Here is a 16,278-nt window from a genome sequence, read left to right on the forward strand (position 1 = left end):
GATTTGTAGGTGCCAAAATGTTGGAGTGAAAAGTCTGTTCACATATTAATTTAGAGTTTTTGATTCAAAGATTTACTTGTAAAAGCCTTTGAGCTCAGAACAACAACAACAGCAAACATCAATTATGTGAAACCTAGTGCCAGAGCTGTGCAATTTTCCATGTGTATAATAGGAGTCATTCCAGTGGCCTGTATTACAAAAAGCAAATAGGAACCAGGAACATTAAATTACAATGAAGCTTTCATTCCCTTCATGTTAACAAAGCAGACTTGCTGTTAGCAAGGCTCTGTGCATCAGCAGAGAATGAGCTGCCCTGGGGACTGTGTAAACATGGAATACAAATCCAGCTGAGCACAGGGATGCAAAGCTGACATGTGTTTCAAGCAATGACGGATTGATGCTGGCAGGAAACACTTTCCTTGTGTGGAGCTTTTCATTTTATGGAGAAGCACCATGATTAACTGATGGCTTTGAGTGTAAAGAAAAGGCAAGGAGCTCTAGCAGTTTGGATTGCATGGCAGTGTCATATATTGGATACCTGTTGGGATATACAACTGAGATAGGAAAGCCCAAAGTGTTGATTCCATGAAACCCTAGAAATATGTGTTATTCAAAAGGTACATTTTGATCTGTAATCCATTAAAACTGCTTTGACTCAAATTTCCACCTCTGTGAAAAAGACCTATTAATGCTTTAGGACAACATGGAAGTTAGCATTTTGCTTAAAAGGTCCCTTTTAAGTGTTAAGTTGTGTCATCATACTTTTGCAGTGTTGTCAGTGAGTCCCTAACAAATCTTTTATATACACTTCCTTTTTTTTAAAGAAATCGTGAGCTGTATCCTTAACTTCATTCCCTTTCCCTGTCTTTATTACTTCTTTCAGATAAAATGCCTTAATTTTCATTCAGACTGACATTACTTACTACCTTCTCAAAGAAATTTTAACTTCTGTTTGAAAAAGAGTTACAGCCCTCACTGTAATGAAATGTTATCTGATAGAACTTTATAATTTACCTCCTCCTCCTCTTCTGAGGCTTTACCACATCTGTCCACCTCTGTGAGTTACTTAACTTTAGCACGTTTATACAAAGAGCCTGGACTCTTAAACTATTTTGAGCTTGGTTTAAATGCTTTTTCTTTCAGCTAGTGGTCTAACATTTGTTCATTCCAAGTTCTAATGGATTTTAAACTAGAATTTAAAACATAGCCAGTTGTGTAAGTCCCAGACAGATAAAATTACCTAGACAATGACTTCACAGGGTTAGATGGGATATTGGGGAGAAATTCCTCCCTGTGAGGGTGGTAAGGCCCTGGCACAGGTTACCCAGAGTAGCTGTGGCTGCCCCATCCCTGGAAGTGTTCAAGGCCAGACTGGATGGGGCTTGCAGCACCCTGCAAGCCTAGAGGTCTAGAGGAAGGTTTTTCTGCCTGTGGCAGAGGGATTGAATGAGATGATCTTTAATGTCCCTTCCAGCCCAAACATTCTGTGATTTCATGATGATTCTGTGACCTTCCAGGTCTTCAGTTAATCCGTGGCATAGATTAGAATAACTGGCATTAGACTTGCAGTGGAATTTTATTTATAAAGCAACTGCATTCCCATGCAGAGAACATTCTTATAAACTCTTACTTTACTCGTGATACCTTCAAACTTATTGCCAGTAGCTCTTTCCTTGAACCAGAGTTCCAGGATTGTAATACTAAAGCAATAGTTCCAAAATAAACAAAAGTATCTTGATGCTTTTGTTGTGGATCTGCCTTGTGGCATTATGTAGTGGGTGACACAACACATTAGCATGAAGAATAAAAAGTATTTTAGAACGATAGATTAATTTTAATGACTTCAAGCCACAACAATCTCAGGGATGTTTTATTGTTTCTGATAATGCAATAAAGAGAGGTCAAAATTGCTGTGCTAATAAAGAGGTTGGAATGGAGATTCACAGGATAGGAGGAAGATGCATCTGATGAGGATGAGCATACACCAGGATTAGACTTTCTGGGCAGAGAAGTGAGGTAAAGCACTGCAGAGATTGAGAGTGCAGGGATGGATGGAAGAGTCTGTGTTGAATCCAAGAACATGGGAAGAGAAGACCTGACAGCCAAACACATGAGAGAAACTGAATTAATTAGGAGCTGGGGTGTGGATGGGACTGCCTGAGAAGTGAATTGAGTGGGTCCACTAATAGGTAAGAAGAAGGTCAGGGAGAAGAGAAGCTTATGGTTTGGAAATGAGTTGGATTAAATGGGTGAGTAGAGCTTGGGACTGAGAGAAGCATGAGAACAAAATAATACTGTGACTAGGTGAATGAAAAACAGTGGGGTCAGGGAGTTGTCAGGAAAGGGACTGGTGTAGCAAAAACAAGTGAATAACACCTGGAACAGGAAAACAACGTAATTTTGAACATCTTGTTGATAAATGAGCATGGCTGCCCATTGCCCATTTCTGGGCACTTGTTTATTGAATTTACATGCTCACTTCATCCATTTATTTCATAAGGTCATCATATTTAATTTTGCAGTTGTGTTATCTTGTCCACAGGACTCATTTTATGTGTAATTGCGGAGTGCTATAATAATTACTCCATCTAAGTGTGAATAGTTATAGAACAAGCAAGTTCAATTCTTCTGTTTGTGAACAGTGGAGGAAATAGTTTTACATTTATTAATATACTTTTGGACTATTCTGTACACTCAAATGTGAACTAACCTGATGCGGAATGCTGCTGTAATCATGCAGTGCAGATTAGATGTCTAACAAGCTTTTGCAGATTGTGATATTCCTTTTAATTTGTTTTGAATATCATTGATTGTCTTAAGTTCTGTTGGCCTTTGTTAATTTTCTTAATTTTGTAAACTGCTCTGCTTCATTTGAAGTTACCTAGTCTAACTGAGAGGAACTGCTGGGTGCTTGTTCTGTGCAGATCTGGCCTCTTGTTTTAATTCCATTTTTATCCCTGTCTGTATTTCCAGTTCAAATCCACACCAAGTAAGAGCGTCTCAGTGGTGGGCTGGATGGTGATGATGGCAGATGACCCTGAGCATCCAGATCTCTTCTTACTGACTGATTCTGAGAAGGGTAAGCAGTGCACAGAATAAACATTTACTTTGCTGAGGTCATCTGACAGCAACTAAACCAGGGTGAAAGGTGACATCCTTCCAGTTTCAGCTGCTCTCCCAACGTGTCATCCTAGCCTTTAGAATGCTTTGGGAGCAACAGCCCATGGAGAACCCTTAGAGTCTTCCTTGAGTTGTAAGAACTTTCCAAACTCCAAACAACCCCAGATGTGACTTTAATTGGAAGTATTCATCTGTGTTCTTTTAAAATATATTTAGAACACTTAGAGGCATTTTCACATGTGTGAAAATGTAAGTAACAATAAAAAAAAAAAAGATTCAGCTGAGACTAGCTGCTTGAGCACTCCCTTCTCTCCAAGTGAAAAACAAAACCCAAACCATCTGTTCAAATGTGGTGCTATTACCAGGAAAAACCCCTCAGATATCTTGACTGTTATATGAAGAAGCCTGTGGATGTCCATTACTCCAGCACAGTGCCTGCTGTTGGCTAAAACACTGAAGAAAATGTTACTTTTCTGTAGCACTTCAAATTGTGTGGAAAGAATATTATTAGAAGTTCTGATAAAGGAGCTTAAAATTATTTATTGCTTTGTCTGCCTCAACTCTTAGTACATTTTATTTCTAAACATCTCTCCTAGCACTGCTGGTATGAAGTATAAATTGTGAGTGCTTGTCAGCTTAAACTCTGCAACAGCAATCTGAAATATTTTTGTAACACTTGACCTTCCTGAACCTAAACAAGCACTGTGTAACTCCAGCCACTGAAAATACTGTTCTGAAATGTATCAATACATTTAGGAGTGATTTTCAAATATTTTCAAATGTAGCTTTCCAGGGTGCATTTCAGTGATATCTTGCACTTTGTTAAAAAAACAAACATGATATTATAAACAAATTGCAGTAATGGCAGCGAACAAAACCACTTCTGTTTTGAGGGGTGTTTTGTTCTTTCCTAGTTGACACAGGCATTAGTTGAAATCTAGAATGCTGGAAAGAAAGAGAGGCAAGCTGAATTTTTCTTCAATAGGTCAAGCAACTGTACCTATTCCATTCAAAGTGTAAAGTTATATGGACCATCTATGAGTAAATCTCCTCATAATATTTCAATTTAGAGGTAATTGAATATGGGTAGGATTTAAGTGCTTGAAAGGGAGCACTGTTTATGTTTCTTTATCAGTTTTTTTTGTTTTTCTTAGGAAATTCATATAAATTTCAAGCTGGAAACAGAATGAATGCAATGCTGTGGTTTAAACACCTGAGTGCTGCCTGCCAAAGCAACAGACAACAGGTGAGAACAAGACAGTGAAAAGGAATGAGCTTTTAAGAGCTCAGAAGTGATGGATCCTCGAGCTGACCAAGCTGTCACTGAGGGCTTTGTGTGTTCCCTGAGCAGCCTCTCCACCCCTTTCACCTCCTGATTGATTTGCCTTGGCTTTTCTGTTTGGCCCTTTGCAAACAAGTCCTCAGAGCTTCTGGAGTAATGAAGAAAGATTTGGGGCTACCTTGAGACTAATTTAAAGCAATTTGGGAAATGCAAGGAGTGCTCTAAAATATATGTCTGAGTGCAGTATTTTTGTCTTGCCCATTTGAAAAAACTATTGCACAATTATATAAAAAGCTGTAAACTGCAGCATTCAATGTCAGTTCCAGATAACTCTCCTGAAGTGTATTTTTTCAGGTCATTGACATGCATATTTTCTGCTGTGTATTTCTTTTGTATTCCTAAAATGTTATAGAAAGTAGTTTAACCTTTGGTACATTTTCCAGTCTTTGAAAGCAAAAGTAGCATTTTTGTTTAATTGAAAAGGAGGATAAGACTGCTCCAACCCCTGTTAAATGCAGTTCTCATATAAATTCTTATTGACTTTTTTCATCAGCAAAATCCTTTTTAAGTTACTTTGTCACCCTGAACTCTTCCTTCTTTTTGCACATTTGTCTATGGAGTTCCCAGAGCAGAAATCCTACTGAATTTCAAGGGGAAACAAAAAGGCTTTAGCAGATCCTTCCGTGCTTTCTTGTTCAATTCTTCCTCTGAGAGAGATCTTAAGAAGTAAGGAGGGTTGCAGAAGCTCCTGTGGAGGTATTTGAGACAGTGCAAAGGAGAGGAATTGTGTTCCTGGCTGAAGAAAGTGGGGAATGGTAGCAAATAGTGGCAAAGAGTTTGCAAGTAAGTGGTGAAAAACTGTCCTCTAAAGACAGCTCTGGTTCAGTAAGGGTTGGCAATACTGTTTATTACTGTTAACAGTGTAACTGCCTTAGAAAAATTGGATGTTTAAATGTGTTCTCAATGGAATGTAAACACCTAGTCTGTTTAATAGTAATAGCTGAATAATAGTAAGAGCTATTTTAATAGATACCATTTGTGATTTTAATGGTGCAGCTTTAGCCCAGTTGAGCATTCTTGCTTCTACAGGTAAATGGTAAGTGCAAAGCAAGAAATGCTTGATCCATATCTGACCAAACTATTTATTGACAGTTGTCAGGAATGTGGTGGCTCTTTAATAACCTGACTAAATGAGAGATGTTGGTGTCAGATTCCCGATGGAGAGAAAATGGGTATATAAATTAATATATTGCAAACATTAGCTTTAATCTTCATGAAAGGGAGTGATAGCTGCAAGAGGCGTTCAGGTTTGCTATGGAAAAAGCCCAAACAAGTGTTTATGCCTCATTTTTTTTTTTTTAATTAGTCTTAAAAAGTCTAAGGGGCCTAATCAATCACTGATCTGCCAACAATTTTCTGCCTGGTGCTCAGGTGAGTGAGTTCTCCTTATCTGGCAGAACTGAGATTTATCATGTTAAGTTTGTTTTTATGACAACTTAAATCTTAAATGTCACCAAAAGTAGAAAGTTCTATGGCCATATAAGAAAATTACAAACCTCAAAGCAGTTTAATATTGTGATTATACCTGGGGTTTCTGCAGCTCTAAGTATATTTTTACGGCTGCATAATAGCTGCATTCCTTCTCCCTTTTTTTGAAGACAGAATGATGTGCACTTCAACAAGGTGTCTAGTCTGTGAAATAGTTGAATGCAAGTAGCTACTACCTGAAGTAAATTCTTCTGTCATTTATATTTTTGTTTTCAGGTTCCTGCCAATTTGATGACCTTTGAATAACAGGCAAATTCAAAACAATAAAAAAGGACAATTTGAACCATCTCATAACTGAGAACAAGGTCCTAATGAAAAATGTGCCAGCTGTATTCTGTGCCAGAACAGAACCTGTCAACTCGATCTCTGAACTCTGGAGCCCTGAACAAAACCACTAATGGTTGGGGAGTGGAGTCCCCCAAATTAAAAATGGAGTTGCAACATGAATTGCCATGGACCATGCTTCATTATGTTCTGAGAACTGACCTGTGGAAACCACTGCCTTAAAGAGTGAAAGGAAAAACAACATGAAACACCAAATAGTGCGTGTGAAACTTCTGGCGGTGCTGTGCTTGAAATAGATTGTAGCTAGTTTTGAGTTTCTTTTAACTTTATACTAATTTTGAAAATAACTCACCTTTTTAGGCATTCTTAAGAAAACAGGCAAACCGGTATTTAAGAGTTGTATCAAAAGCTATGTATGAACCAGGTAAAAGGTACTACATGTTCTGGAGATGTTGCTTAGGCCATCCCAGGAGTCCTGGACAGGGGCAGGAGTCCCAGGCACACAGCCTGGAGCAGTGTTATTTCTCTCAGACCTGTAAGAAATGTAACACAACTGCAAGTTCAGGGCAGCACTGAGCTTGCAAACCTTGGTCCTGTATGGGAGCCAGACTCCAACAGTGGCACAGAGGCTGAGCCAAAAATCAGTTTGGTACGTTTAGCCCTAATTCCTGGTTAAAAACACATATTTTGGGCAGTCAGGGTGGGTGTGTGTACGAGACAAGACGGAAAGCACTGTTGGGTCAGAACTGAGTGTTTTCATCCCATGTGTTTCTATGCCTGTGACTCTTCTACACAGAAAAGCTGAATGACAAAACACCAACACCTGGGTACAGCTCACTGAGATGTTTGACTTTGGATATCTGCTAATTATCAGTTAGGGACCACTGTTAGTGTGCGGTGTTTCATAATATCACTTCAGATGGACATTTTAAAAAGATAGAGGCACAATTTCAAGCTTTCATGTTCTCATTTGGCAATAATTGATTTTAGTATCTGTCTCAGTCAAAGTAGTTGACGTTGTGTGGTGTTGATAACATGGCCTAAAGCAGACCTTACATACAGAAGCTCTTTTGATCTTCAGGCAATTAACTAATTTATTAGAAGGTAGGATAACCTAAGGAGAGAAAAGGTGTGGGGCCATCAGAATTCCATCCTTGACAGGAATCATTCTTGGTCACTGAAATTACTCACCGAGAAAAAACATAGTGGTTGTAAAAAGGGAGCTGTGCTTTTTGTGTGTGTTTGATGCTTAAGACTTTGATTATTGCTTTGTTGGGGTTTCCTTGACGTCACCTAGTTTCCTGGATGATTGGTCTTTCTTTAATCTTCAAGAATATGAATTTTGTAAAGCAAGGAAACATTGTCCAAAATAAGACTCTAATATTGGAACTTTGAAGTCTGTGAAAAAGTAGTAACTGTTCCATTGACATTGTGGTTTAGTGACCGTAAATATGCTTGCAGATTCCACCATGAATTCTCCTTTTTAAACAGAAACAAGCTACCTACCAGTCTGTTTCAGAGTTCTCTGACTATCTAATAAAGGTTTCTACTAGCAGTTGTTATTTTGAAAATGTATAGTTTGTTTATTGCATCTGAGTAGAAGCCTGTAAATTCATATTTGAGGGATTTTTTTTTCCCAGAGTCAAATTAATCATGTAATGGAAATGATTAATTTTGATTTCTGGCAGGCAGTCTCACAGTAAACAAAACACAAAAACCCCAACCACTTGGCAATGTAAAGGGTAATAGGGTGGTTTATGTTTCCAAGAATTGTTCTGAATTGGCTCTTGGTAGAAAGAAAAACAGTAGAAGGATGCTTCTGTTGGAATTACACCACAAGGACTATGAGAATTTGGCTCCCCTTGCTCTTATTTCGTTGCTGGTTTTTATATGGGGAATGAATAGTCTGTCTGAAGTCATGAATTTTGGGAAGGGGTTCCTTGTGCAGAATCCCTCTGCAATTCACACATCTCCCAAGTTTACCTACTTTGGGTGTATAGTAAAGACAACATCCTGACAGCCACAAGTGTTAGTTTAGTGAACTTTGCACAACTTGTTTGTTTTTTTTCCGTTTTAAAACTTACCTGATGTGTGTTTCTTCTCAATGACTTAAGTGTTTGTTTGGGTTTAACAATTTGTGTCCTTTTTTTAAGCATTGTGGATAATAGCCTGTGGATTTTGATTTTTAAAATAAGCTATTCTAGGTTTATTGCAGCATAACTGTATCTGTTCTTTTGTTAGTGAAAGGAAACATGCAACTGGGAGCCACAGCCTGAGAGCCCTCAGCTTTGCTAAGGACAGAGCCAGGTCAGGACGTGTCATTTATTACTAGATTTTTGCATTTTTCCAGCTGTTTTGAGTTAGGTTTTTATGGTAAGAGGATGGTGGGGAAAACAATTCACAAATCATCTTTTAATGAATTGCTGTTACCAGCTTTCATTGTCCTTGGGCCTCCTACTCTTCCTTGTTTTCTGCCCTCAGATTTGCTGGGTTTTTGAACATTGTGGGAGGAGTTTCTTGGAATGAGTAGCCAGAATAAGTGGAGTGAGTAATGACAACACAGGAAGTATTTTTGGCACTTGTCACAGTGAGTAATTCAGTAAATTCCCTTTGTTTTTGGCCACCTAGTCCTACACAAACACTGATATTTCTAGAGCTTGAGATAAATGGTGCTCAGAAAGAGGTGCTGGGTTTGTTCCCTCAGGGAAAGCTGCCTCAGCTAAGCTGTGGAAAGACTCAGACAAGTTAAATGACACACTGTAAAGAATGTACTAGTGCTCTTTAAAAAAAAAAAAAAAAAAAAAGAGTTTAAAAAGTTAACTAAGTGAAACTATTGCTGAGAAAACAAGGAGAACAGCGAGCTCATGGTACTCAGGTAAGACTGTCATCCAGCCTGCTTCAGACAGTTGGCAGTTTCTCTTTGATTTTCATTTTTAATGTCTTGCTCTAATTGTTCATGTTGTTAAGAACTGCTGAACCTCTTCAGCTAGTATTTGTCACTTTATCCCTTAATGTTTTGATTTTGAAGTTAAATTAGATGCTCCTTGCAATTCTTTGTTTTGACTACATTTGAGCAAAATTTTTTTAGAGTAGCTCTTCTAGCAAGACTTCAAATATGAATATTAATTATCTGCTGACTGATAACCAGCTTTGTAGCTAAACTGAAAGTTTTGGGAAAGGTTAACCAACAGGGAATGTCTGGTTTATGAAATTGGTGCATTGCATTAAAAATATATATAACACCGCACTGCTTAGTGTTAACTTTTATCTAATTAATCTCTGCTACTTTCTTTTGGCTGGGATTTTCAAACCTGACTTCTATTCCAGTATCCTTAGAAAGCAAATAATTTTTATAACTTTTGTTTTTCAAACATTCTGGTAGTTTGAATAAACGTAGCTTTTTCATTTTAAAATGTCTATTTCATACCAGAAGAGCATTATGCAAGCTATTATGATTCATTAAGTATTTAGGTGCACATTAGAGACATTAAAACTACAAATACTAAATGAAGTCGCATAAATACTTAATAAATGAGCTTCAGCACCCTCCTTTAATATCATGTTTAGAGAAGTATGCACATTGTAAAACATTGGAAACAAAAAGAAGCATAAAAAAATCACAGCAGGGTTTTATTAGTTATCTACTCTTCACTAGAAATAAATTCATCAAATGTAATGCTTCTTGCAACATCAGCCTCTTGTATTTGCATTTCTGTATTTTCAACACTAGTCCTTCTCTGTTGGTATCAGACATAACACATGGTGACAAATGCTCTCTCTCCCAGCAGAAGCAGTTGCAGGTTTTTGTGCTGCTGGGGCACATGAGAAGCAGAGGTCTCTTTTGACAAAAGGCAAGTTGATCTTATGGTTTTGGTTAACTGTAACAAATCTTGTCCAAATGAAGGTAAAAAACATGGGATGCTTTTCTTTCTGGCTCTGTCAGGGGCATTTTTCTTCATTATTTGTCCTTTTCAATTGTTTGGTATTCTAGCTTACCAACACTGGTAGTTCCAACCTTATTCATGGCTAGCTCTTAGTGCTGCCTGCTGGAGCATCAAGACCCCAAGATTGGTACTAAATCACATCAGTGAATTCTCTGTTCTTCCTACAAGGAGACAGCTGTGAAAGTTTTGTTATTATTCATTAATATTAGCCTTTTTCTTTAATTTTTCTCTTAAAAGCAGCTTGTTCGTAAGGTGGCTTGGATTGGGAAAGTTGCCATCAAAAGGATCTGTATGAGTGGACATGGAATTCTTTGCTAGGGGTTATCCCTTCTTTTAAAAACCATCATTCTGATTTCTGGTGCATGAAGAGGGTGAGTGCTTGGATTTGAGCAGGACTTCTGTCAGTGCCTTATTATTAACTTGAAGACCAATTCCTTTATTTCAGTGGTGAGTCCCCCATGTCAGACTTGCCGATTGTGTCCTCCATGTTCCAAGGGATGACATTCCTGACAGCCACTGCATTTCTGCAGCAGTCACTTGTTTTGGTCAGTGTAAAATAGCTGTGGCTTGAATTGCTTTAGTATTATTTCTGTATTTGAATAGCCTCTTTTTAGGAAAAAAAGTAAAGGTTTTTGGTAGCTTGGGCTTTTGTTCAGCTTTTATCAGAAGTAGGTCAAACCTCTTAAAAATTAACTTATTTTTATTTTGGTATGTCTCTTGGGTAGATTTAGTGAAGGGGGTAAATGAAGAGCATAGTCCGAGTCATGGTCTAGACCACATGAGCTCAGGAGCTCACATTATTAGAAAGGAGCTTGCTTTTGTCTGTCCCACTTTTGATGCAAACACTGAGGAGCATTCCTAGGAGACAATTTATCTTGCAAGCTTTTTGTTATAAATAAACACCACAGGGAAAAACTGTTTGGGGAAAGAGGAGGCTTGGCTAAATGTTAATCTTAATATCCCAAAAACTCCATTTTGTGTGTTGTATTTCTAGTGTCAACACTGTGTAGGGAGCACTGTCCTTCACTGAAACAACTGCTAGAGACTGTTCTAGCAGCAAAGGCTTCAGAAGCTTTGGAAGGGGAAATGAAAGAATGAATGTGTTGTTCTTAAGCAAGTAAATATTTGTTTTCCTGGAATACATCCTTATAAAAACACAGCAGTTTTACTATAGTCTTTTTATAAATTCAGATGTTGGAAGACTAATTTGAAAATTAATCTTACTCTTTCTAAGAATACTGAGAGAGCTGAAAGGGGAAAATACAAATCAGTTGGTGTAGCTCTGGCTGTTGCAGAGCTGATCTGACAAGTTTTCTCCAAGTTCCTAAGTTGCTAAGGAAAAGAAGGTGTATAAAATGTAATGAAATTCAAGTTCCTGCAGATATGGCACGGTTCTGGCTGGTAGCCTGGTCTTGCTCTTGAGTTTCCTTTGTGTGTTTGATTATTATTATTTCTCTTTATTTGGGTAGGTTCTGGCCTTCATGTGTGTTTGCTGAAGTAATTTCTTACCATTCCAAAGCTGTTCACAGCTGAAACTGCAAAGCAGACAAGCAGTATAAATCAATTCAGTGTTGAAACAAAGGGTTCTGGGGTGCCTGGTTTATTGGCACTTCTGGCTCCTTGTGTGCAGGAGTGTATCCATTCAAAAACTACTGTACTGGAGTGGGAAAAGCACCAGGAAACATAGATGTGTTTTATAATAATCCTGTAAGGACCAACCATCACTAGAAGGGGGATCAAGGTGTCATGCAGTAAACACAAGCCATTTTTAATGTTCCCTGCTGGCGTGAGGCATTCCAGGGATGGAGGGATTGCACTATGATCTCTCTGAGTGATGTGCAGTTTGGCTGTCCTCGAGCCTCTTCCTTCACCTTTTTTAATACTTTGTTCTGTGTGTGTGTGTGTGAAAATTGTGTGTTTGCATAAGCTAGTTTAATTGAATTTAAGAACAGGTTTCAAAAATCTTTCCTACTGAAATAAATGATTTAAATGATGGCCTGTGTCTGAAGTTTTAATTTCTCATTCAAAAAACTGCATCCAAACTTCATCTGGGTTTTGCTGTGTGGAATTTGACTATCTTTTGGAATGGTGCTGAGATCATCTGGAATTTCAGTGGCATTTTTCAATGAACCTTTGAAATGAAGCATGTAAAGATACCATTGTCCACTGGTGCAAAAGAAATCTAAGGACTAGCAGGGAAGTGCAGTTCATTTAAGAGATATATATCTGGTCTCAGAGATTGTTCTGTTAAATGATGTGGTTTTTCTCTCCTTGGTAGTTTATCAGATTTTTTTTTCTGTTGTTTCTATACTTAAAGCTGTGGTAAATTTAAACTCACTGAAAGCAGTCATCAGGCAGATTGTCTCTTAAGGAGCAACTACATGGAAGATAAATTGAAAATGAAGAACGAATGAATAGCATGCAAAGCCTTGTATTTCCTTAGCTCTTTGTGTTGTTTCCCTGCTCTCTGTGCCTTTGTAATGCTGTGAAGCCTTACTGATCATACAGCCCTGGGGGAAATGCTGTGGGGTCAGGCTGTGAAATGCTTGACAGAATGTGAGCCTTGGGCTCCTTTGCCTTTTCACCTTAATGGAATCATTCATTTCAATTGTATTTACAAAGAGAGAAGGAATAAAATAGATTTTTGTAACCCCCTCCTTTTTCTTATTTCCAGATTAATGAGTTTGAGAAACACTTTGTGCTCAATAGTGTGAAAAGAAATTCAGAATTAATGAGCTGGTGACCTCTCCCCTCTCCCTTCTCCTCTCTCCTCTTCCCTTTCCCTTTTGAAAGTTTGTTTCATGGCAAACATTTTCAGATAAACTGATTTATTAACTCCAAAGCTGACTCCACACTCTGCAAGGCGGGAGGCACAGAGCAAACAGATTCTTGGTTTGGAACTTTTTTGGAAAAGACTTTCTCACCCCTGTTTGAACTGCATCTCTGTCCACAGCAAAGATTCCAAGTCTGGCTCTGTCTTCATCTTTGACTTTGTCAGTCAGGTTCTTCCTTGCCTTTAGATATCGAAAGGCTGTATCATCTCTGCAGAGCCTGATAAAACTGGCTGGAGTGAGAGTCTTTGGCATATTTTTTAAATTTTATCTTTTTTCCAAGTCAAGGAACGTGTCAAGGACTCCTGTTGCACCTTTCCTTATGTTCTTGTCTCTCAGGCTGCTGAGATGGCCTCCAAATCCACAGAGTGAGAAGAGAGGTGGGGGAAAGGCACCTGATCCCTTCCTTGCTTCCCAACTGGAATGATTTCCATTCCAGATATACTTCTGCTCTCTTTCCCCTGGTGTGTTTGCTGAATCCACCAACTGAATGTTCTTTTTGAAACTGTAAAAGTTGAAAGAATTGAAATTGCCTTGGTTTCGTAACTTCATCTTCAGTTTGCCTTTTTTTCCTTTTGCATGGGAAGAAGCCACAGTGCTGGAGGAGGGATTCACATCTGTGGGAAAAACAGAGAACCAGACCACAGATGTATTAAATAACCCAGCTGAAAGAAGATGACCTTTTTCCCTTTTTTTTTTAATATTAGGTTTTGTAAGTGAGAATGTTAGGTAACAAAAATGTGAGCAGAAGACAGCCAGATGTAAACAGATGATACTGTTTTGGCATAACCTACATGCTTTGACAGAACAGAGCCAGGTTGTGGTTTTTATATCAACAAATAAATTGAATACAGAAGATTGAATCCATGCTTCTAACTTGTGAGTAATACTTTTCTTAGTTTTATTAGGTTTATGCTTTAATTGAGCATTAATACTGAAACATACATCTTTACATGGGTAATACTTACCTTTGCCTCATTCAGTTTCTATTTTTTAGTTCAATTTGGTGCTTAAGGACAAAATGCAGATCCTAAATAAAACCTCCTGCTTGTCTCCCTGAGCTGGTACAAGAGACTGTGCAAAACCTGGCTTTACTGAATGTCTTTATCTTGCTCTGTAAGAGAAGTGGTTTTTCTATGATATGTATAGTGTGATAGAGCATGTCAAACACCTGATGAATAATTCCAGTGTATAAGATGATATTGTTATAATTCTAAAACGTTCAAAAGGGCCTGCTCGAAGGAGATCTGGAAAGAGCCAAATAAAAGCATATTTTTTTCAGGTTAAGAAAATGTGGGGTTTATGTGTATCAAAAGACAAAGTGAGTCCAAGCCATTTATTAAGCTAAAGAGAAACCTCATGCAAGAGCACAGCCAGCAGCAAAGTGCTAATCTATCTTTGATTTTCTTTTCAGGTAGGAAAATGTGTCACTTTCATTGTGGAAAAGGGATAAGGAGTTGAATTTTTCTAAGGTCAAATAATACAGCAACTAAACCTTTAACCAAAGCATTGCTTGTTGGAGATGGCACAAGACAGCCAAGGGTAAACTGTGGCTTGTGTTTCTCACTGCCTGACTCTGCAGATCTGCTGTCATGTTCCAGAGTGACTGGAATACTGAAACAACTCATGAGAGGAAGGAGCCATTCCCTCATACAGAAGCAGTCTGAAAGCAGTGGTTCAGGGACAAACTGATGGTGGTGTGAGTAGCTCAGTAATTTGTCATGGTAGAACTGGGAAAAGCAAATGAAAACCCTGAGTTCTTGGTGCTGGAACAGCAGGATTCTCTTTAATGAATATAAACATGAATCTGAGACTAAACTCAAAGAAAGACAGTCAAAATGGGCTAATTATGATCTATTGTAATTTCTTGATTTGGGCATATTTGGTGTTGGCAGGCATTTTATGAACTTCTGATTAGAATTGCATACCCAAAATACTGTGTATAGGAATTACCAAACCTGAGTCATTTTCACCTCAGTAATCAGGACCCCAACAGTATTAAATCCTATGCTGTTACACCAGTGCTGCTTTTGTTCTAATTCCCTGACTCTGATACGTAGCAGAGACTTCAGAGGAAAGAGTAAACCTATAGTGAGGGAACTTTTAGTCAGGTAAGTAAGTTCTGACTCCTAATGACTTCTGTGTATTGAAAGCTTTAAAGTTTCATCTTCTCAATTTCATTCAATAGCATAATGGCTTAATAGTGAAAATGTTTCTGCTAATCTTTTGGTTTCTTTGGAAAGAAGCTGTAAGATGACAAAGAGCAGAACGAATGTGGTTTGAACACACCAGCACAGAGCCAATGTGAAATGTACCCCAGATTTTGTGCTAAATCTTGGTTCACAGCTTGTCAGAGACATCTGTATATTATTACTTTTAGCAGTTAAAATAGTTCATGCAATGTCAATGACACATAGGGTTCTTGCACACAACTTTGCATTTAATTTCATAGAATCCCAGAATGGTTTGGATTGGAAGGTACCTTAAAGGTCATCTCATTCCACCCCCTGCCATGGGCAGGACACATTCCAGTAGCCCAGGTTGCTCCAAGCCCTGTCCAGCCTGGCCTTGGAAACTTCCAGGGATGCAGGAGCAGCCACAGCTTCTCTGGGCACCCTGTGCCAGGGCTTCCCCACCCTCCCAGGGAAGAATTTCCTCCGAGTATCCCATCTAACCCTGCCCCCTTACCAGTCTGAAGTCATTCTCCCTTGTCCTGTCACTTCACAACCTTGTGAATAGTCTCTCTCCATCTGTCTCCCTTCAGGTTCTGAAGGACATTTGTGAGATTCCTTCAGAGACCTTAAATGGAATGAGACTATTTTGGGATAGATAGCCATTTTGGGTATCTCTCTCCTAGCCATTGTACATAGATACACCATGCTTGCTACTCTGGTATCTAATGAATATTTACTGAACAGCATCTTGCTCAAATCCTCTCTGTTGTGCTGCTCTTCTTCCAGTCCCATTTGTCCAAATCAAAGCTGAAAAACTCAATACCTTGTTGGTTATAAGACTCCAGGGGAAGCTGTTCCTCAAGAATGTGGTGATGCCTTACTGCCCAGTTCAGAATATCAGCAAGCAGTTCATATGTTTGCTCTTCCCATGGGATTCATCCATCAGTCTGAGTGCCTTCCAGAGAGGCATCATCCTGTGCTTGTGCTGCAGTGGAGAAACTAAGGCACAGCAGAGAAGTAGTAAATGTTGTGTTCATTGTGCAGCACTAATAGTGAGAATGATAGTGCACTTTCCAATGGGTCATAAATGCATA

At 38.6% G+C, this 16,278-nt stretch overlaps 1 protein-coding gene across 9 annotated transcripts in view; it reads left to right on the forward strand.

Moving 5' to 3' along the window:
- The window catches only part of RALGPS2 (Ral GEF with PH domain and SH3 binding motif 2), a 113,820-nt gene extending 101,646 nt beyond the window's left edge, over window positions 1-12,174 (forward strand). For all 9 annotated transcript variants that reach the window (XM_085586683.1, XM_085586688.1, XM_085586682.1 and 6 more), the window contains 3 exons: window positions 2,974-3,079; window positions 4,275-4,366; window positions 6,167-12,174. In XM_085586683.1, coding sequence (XP_085442809.1) covers window positions 2,974-3,079; window positions 4,275-4,366; window positions 6,167-6,196 — 228 coding nt within the window. In that variant the 3' untranslated portion in view covers window positions 6,197-12,174. The remainder of the gene's footprint in view (window positions 1-2,973; window positions 3,080-4,274; window positions 4,367-6,166) is intronic.
- The last annotated feature ends 4,104 nt before the right edge of the window (window positions 12,175-16,278 follow it).

The sequence above is a fragment of the Lonchura striata genome, chromosome 8 (assembly GCF_050655825.1).
Source record: "Lonchura striata isolate lonStrDom1 chromosome 8, ASM5065582v1, whole genome shotgun sequence".
NCBI lineage: Eukaryota > Metazoa > Chordata > Aves > Passeriformes > Estrildidae > Lonchura > Lonchura striata.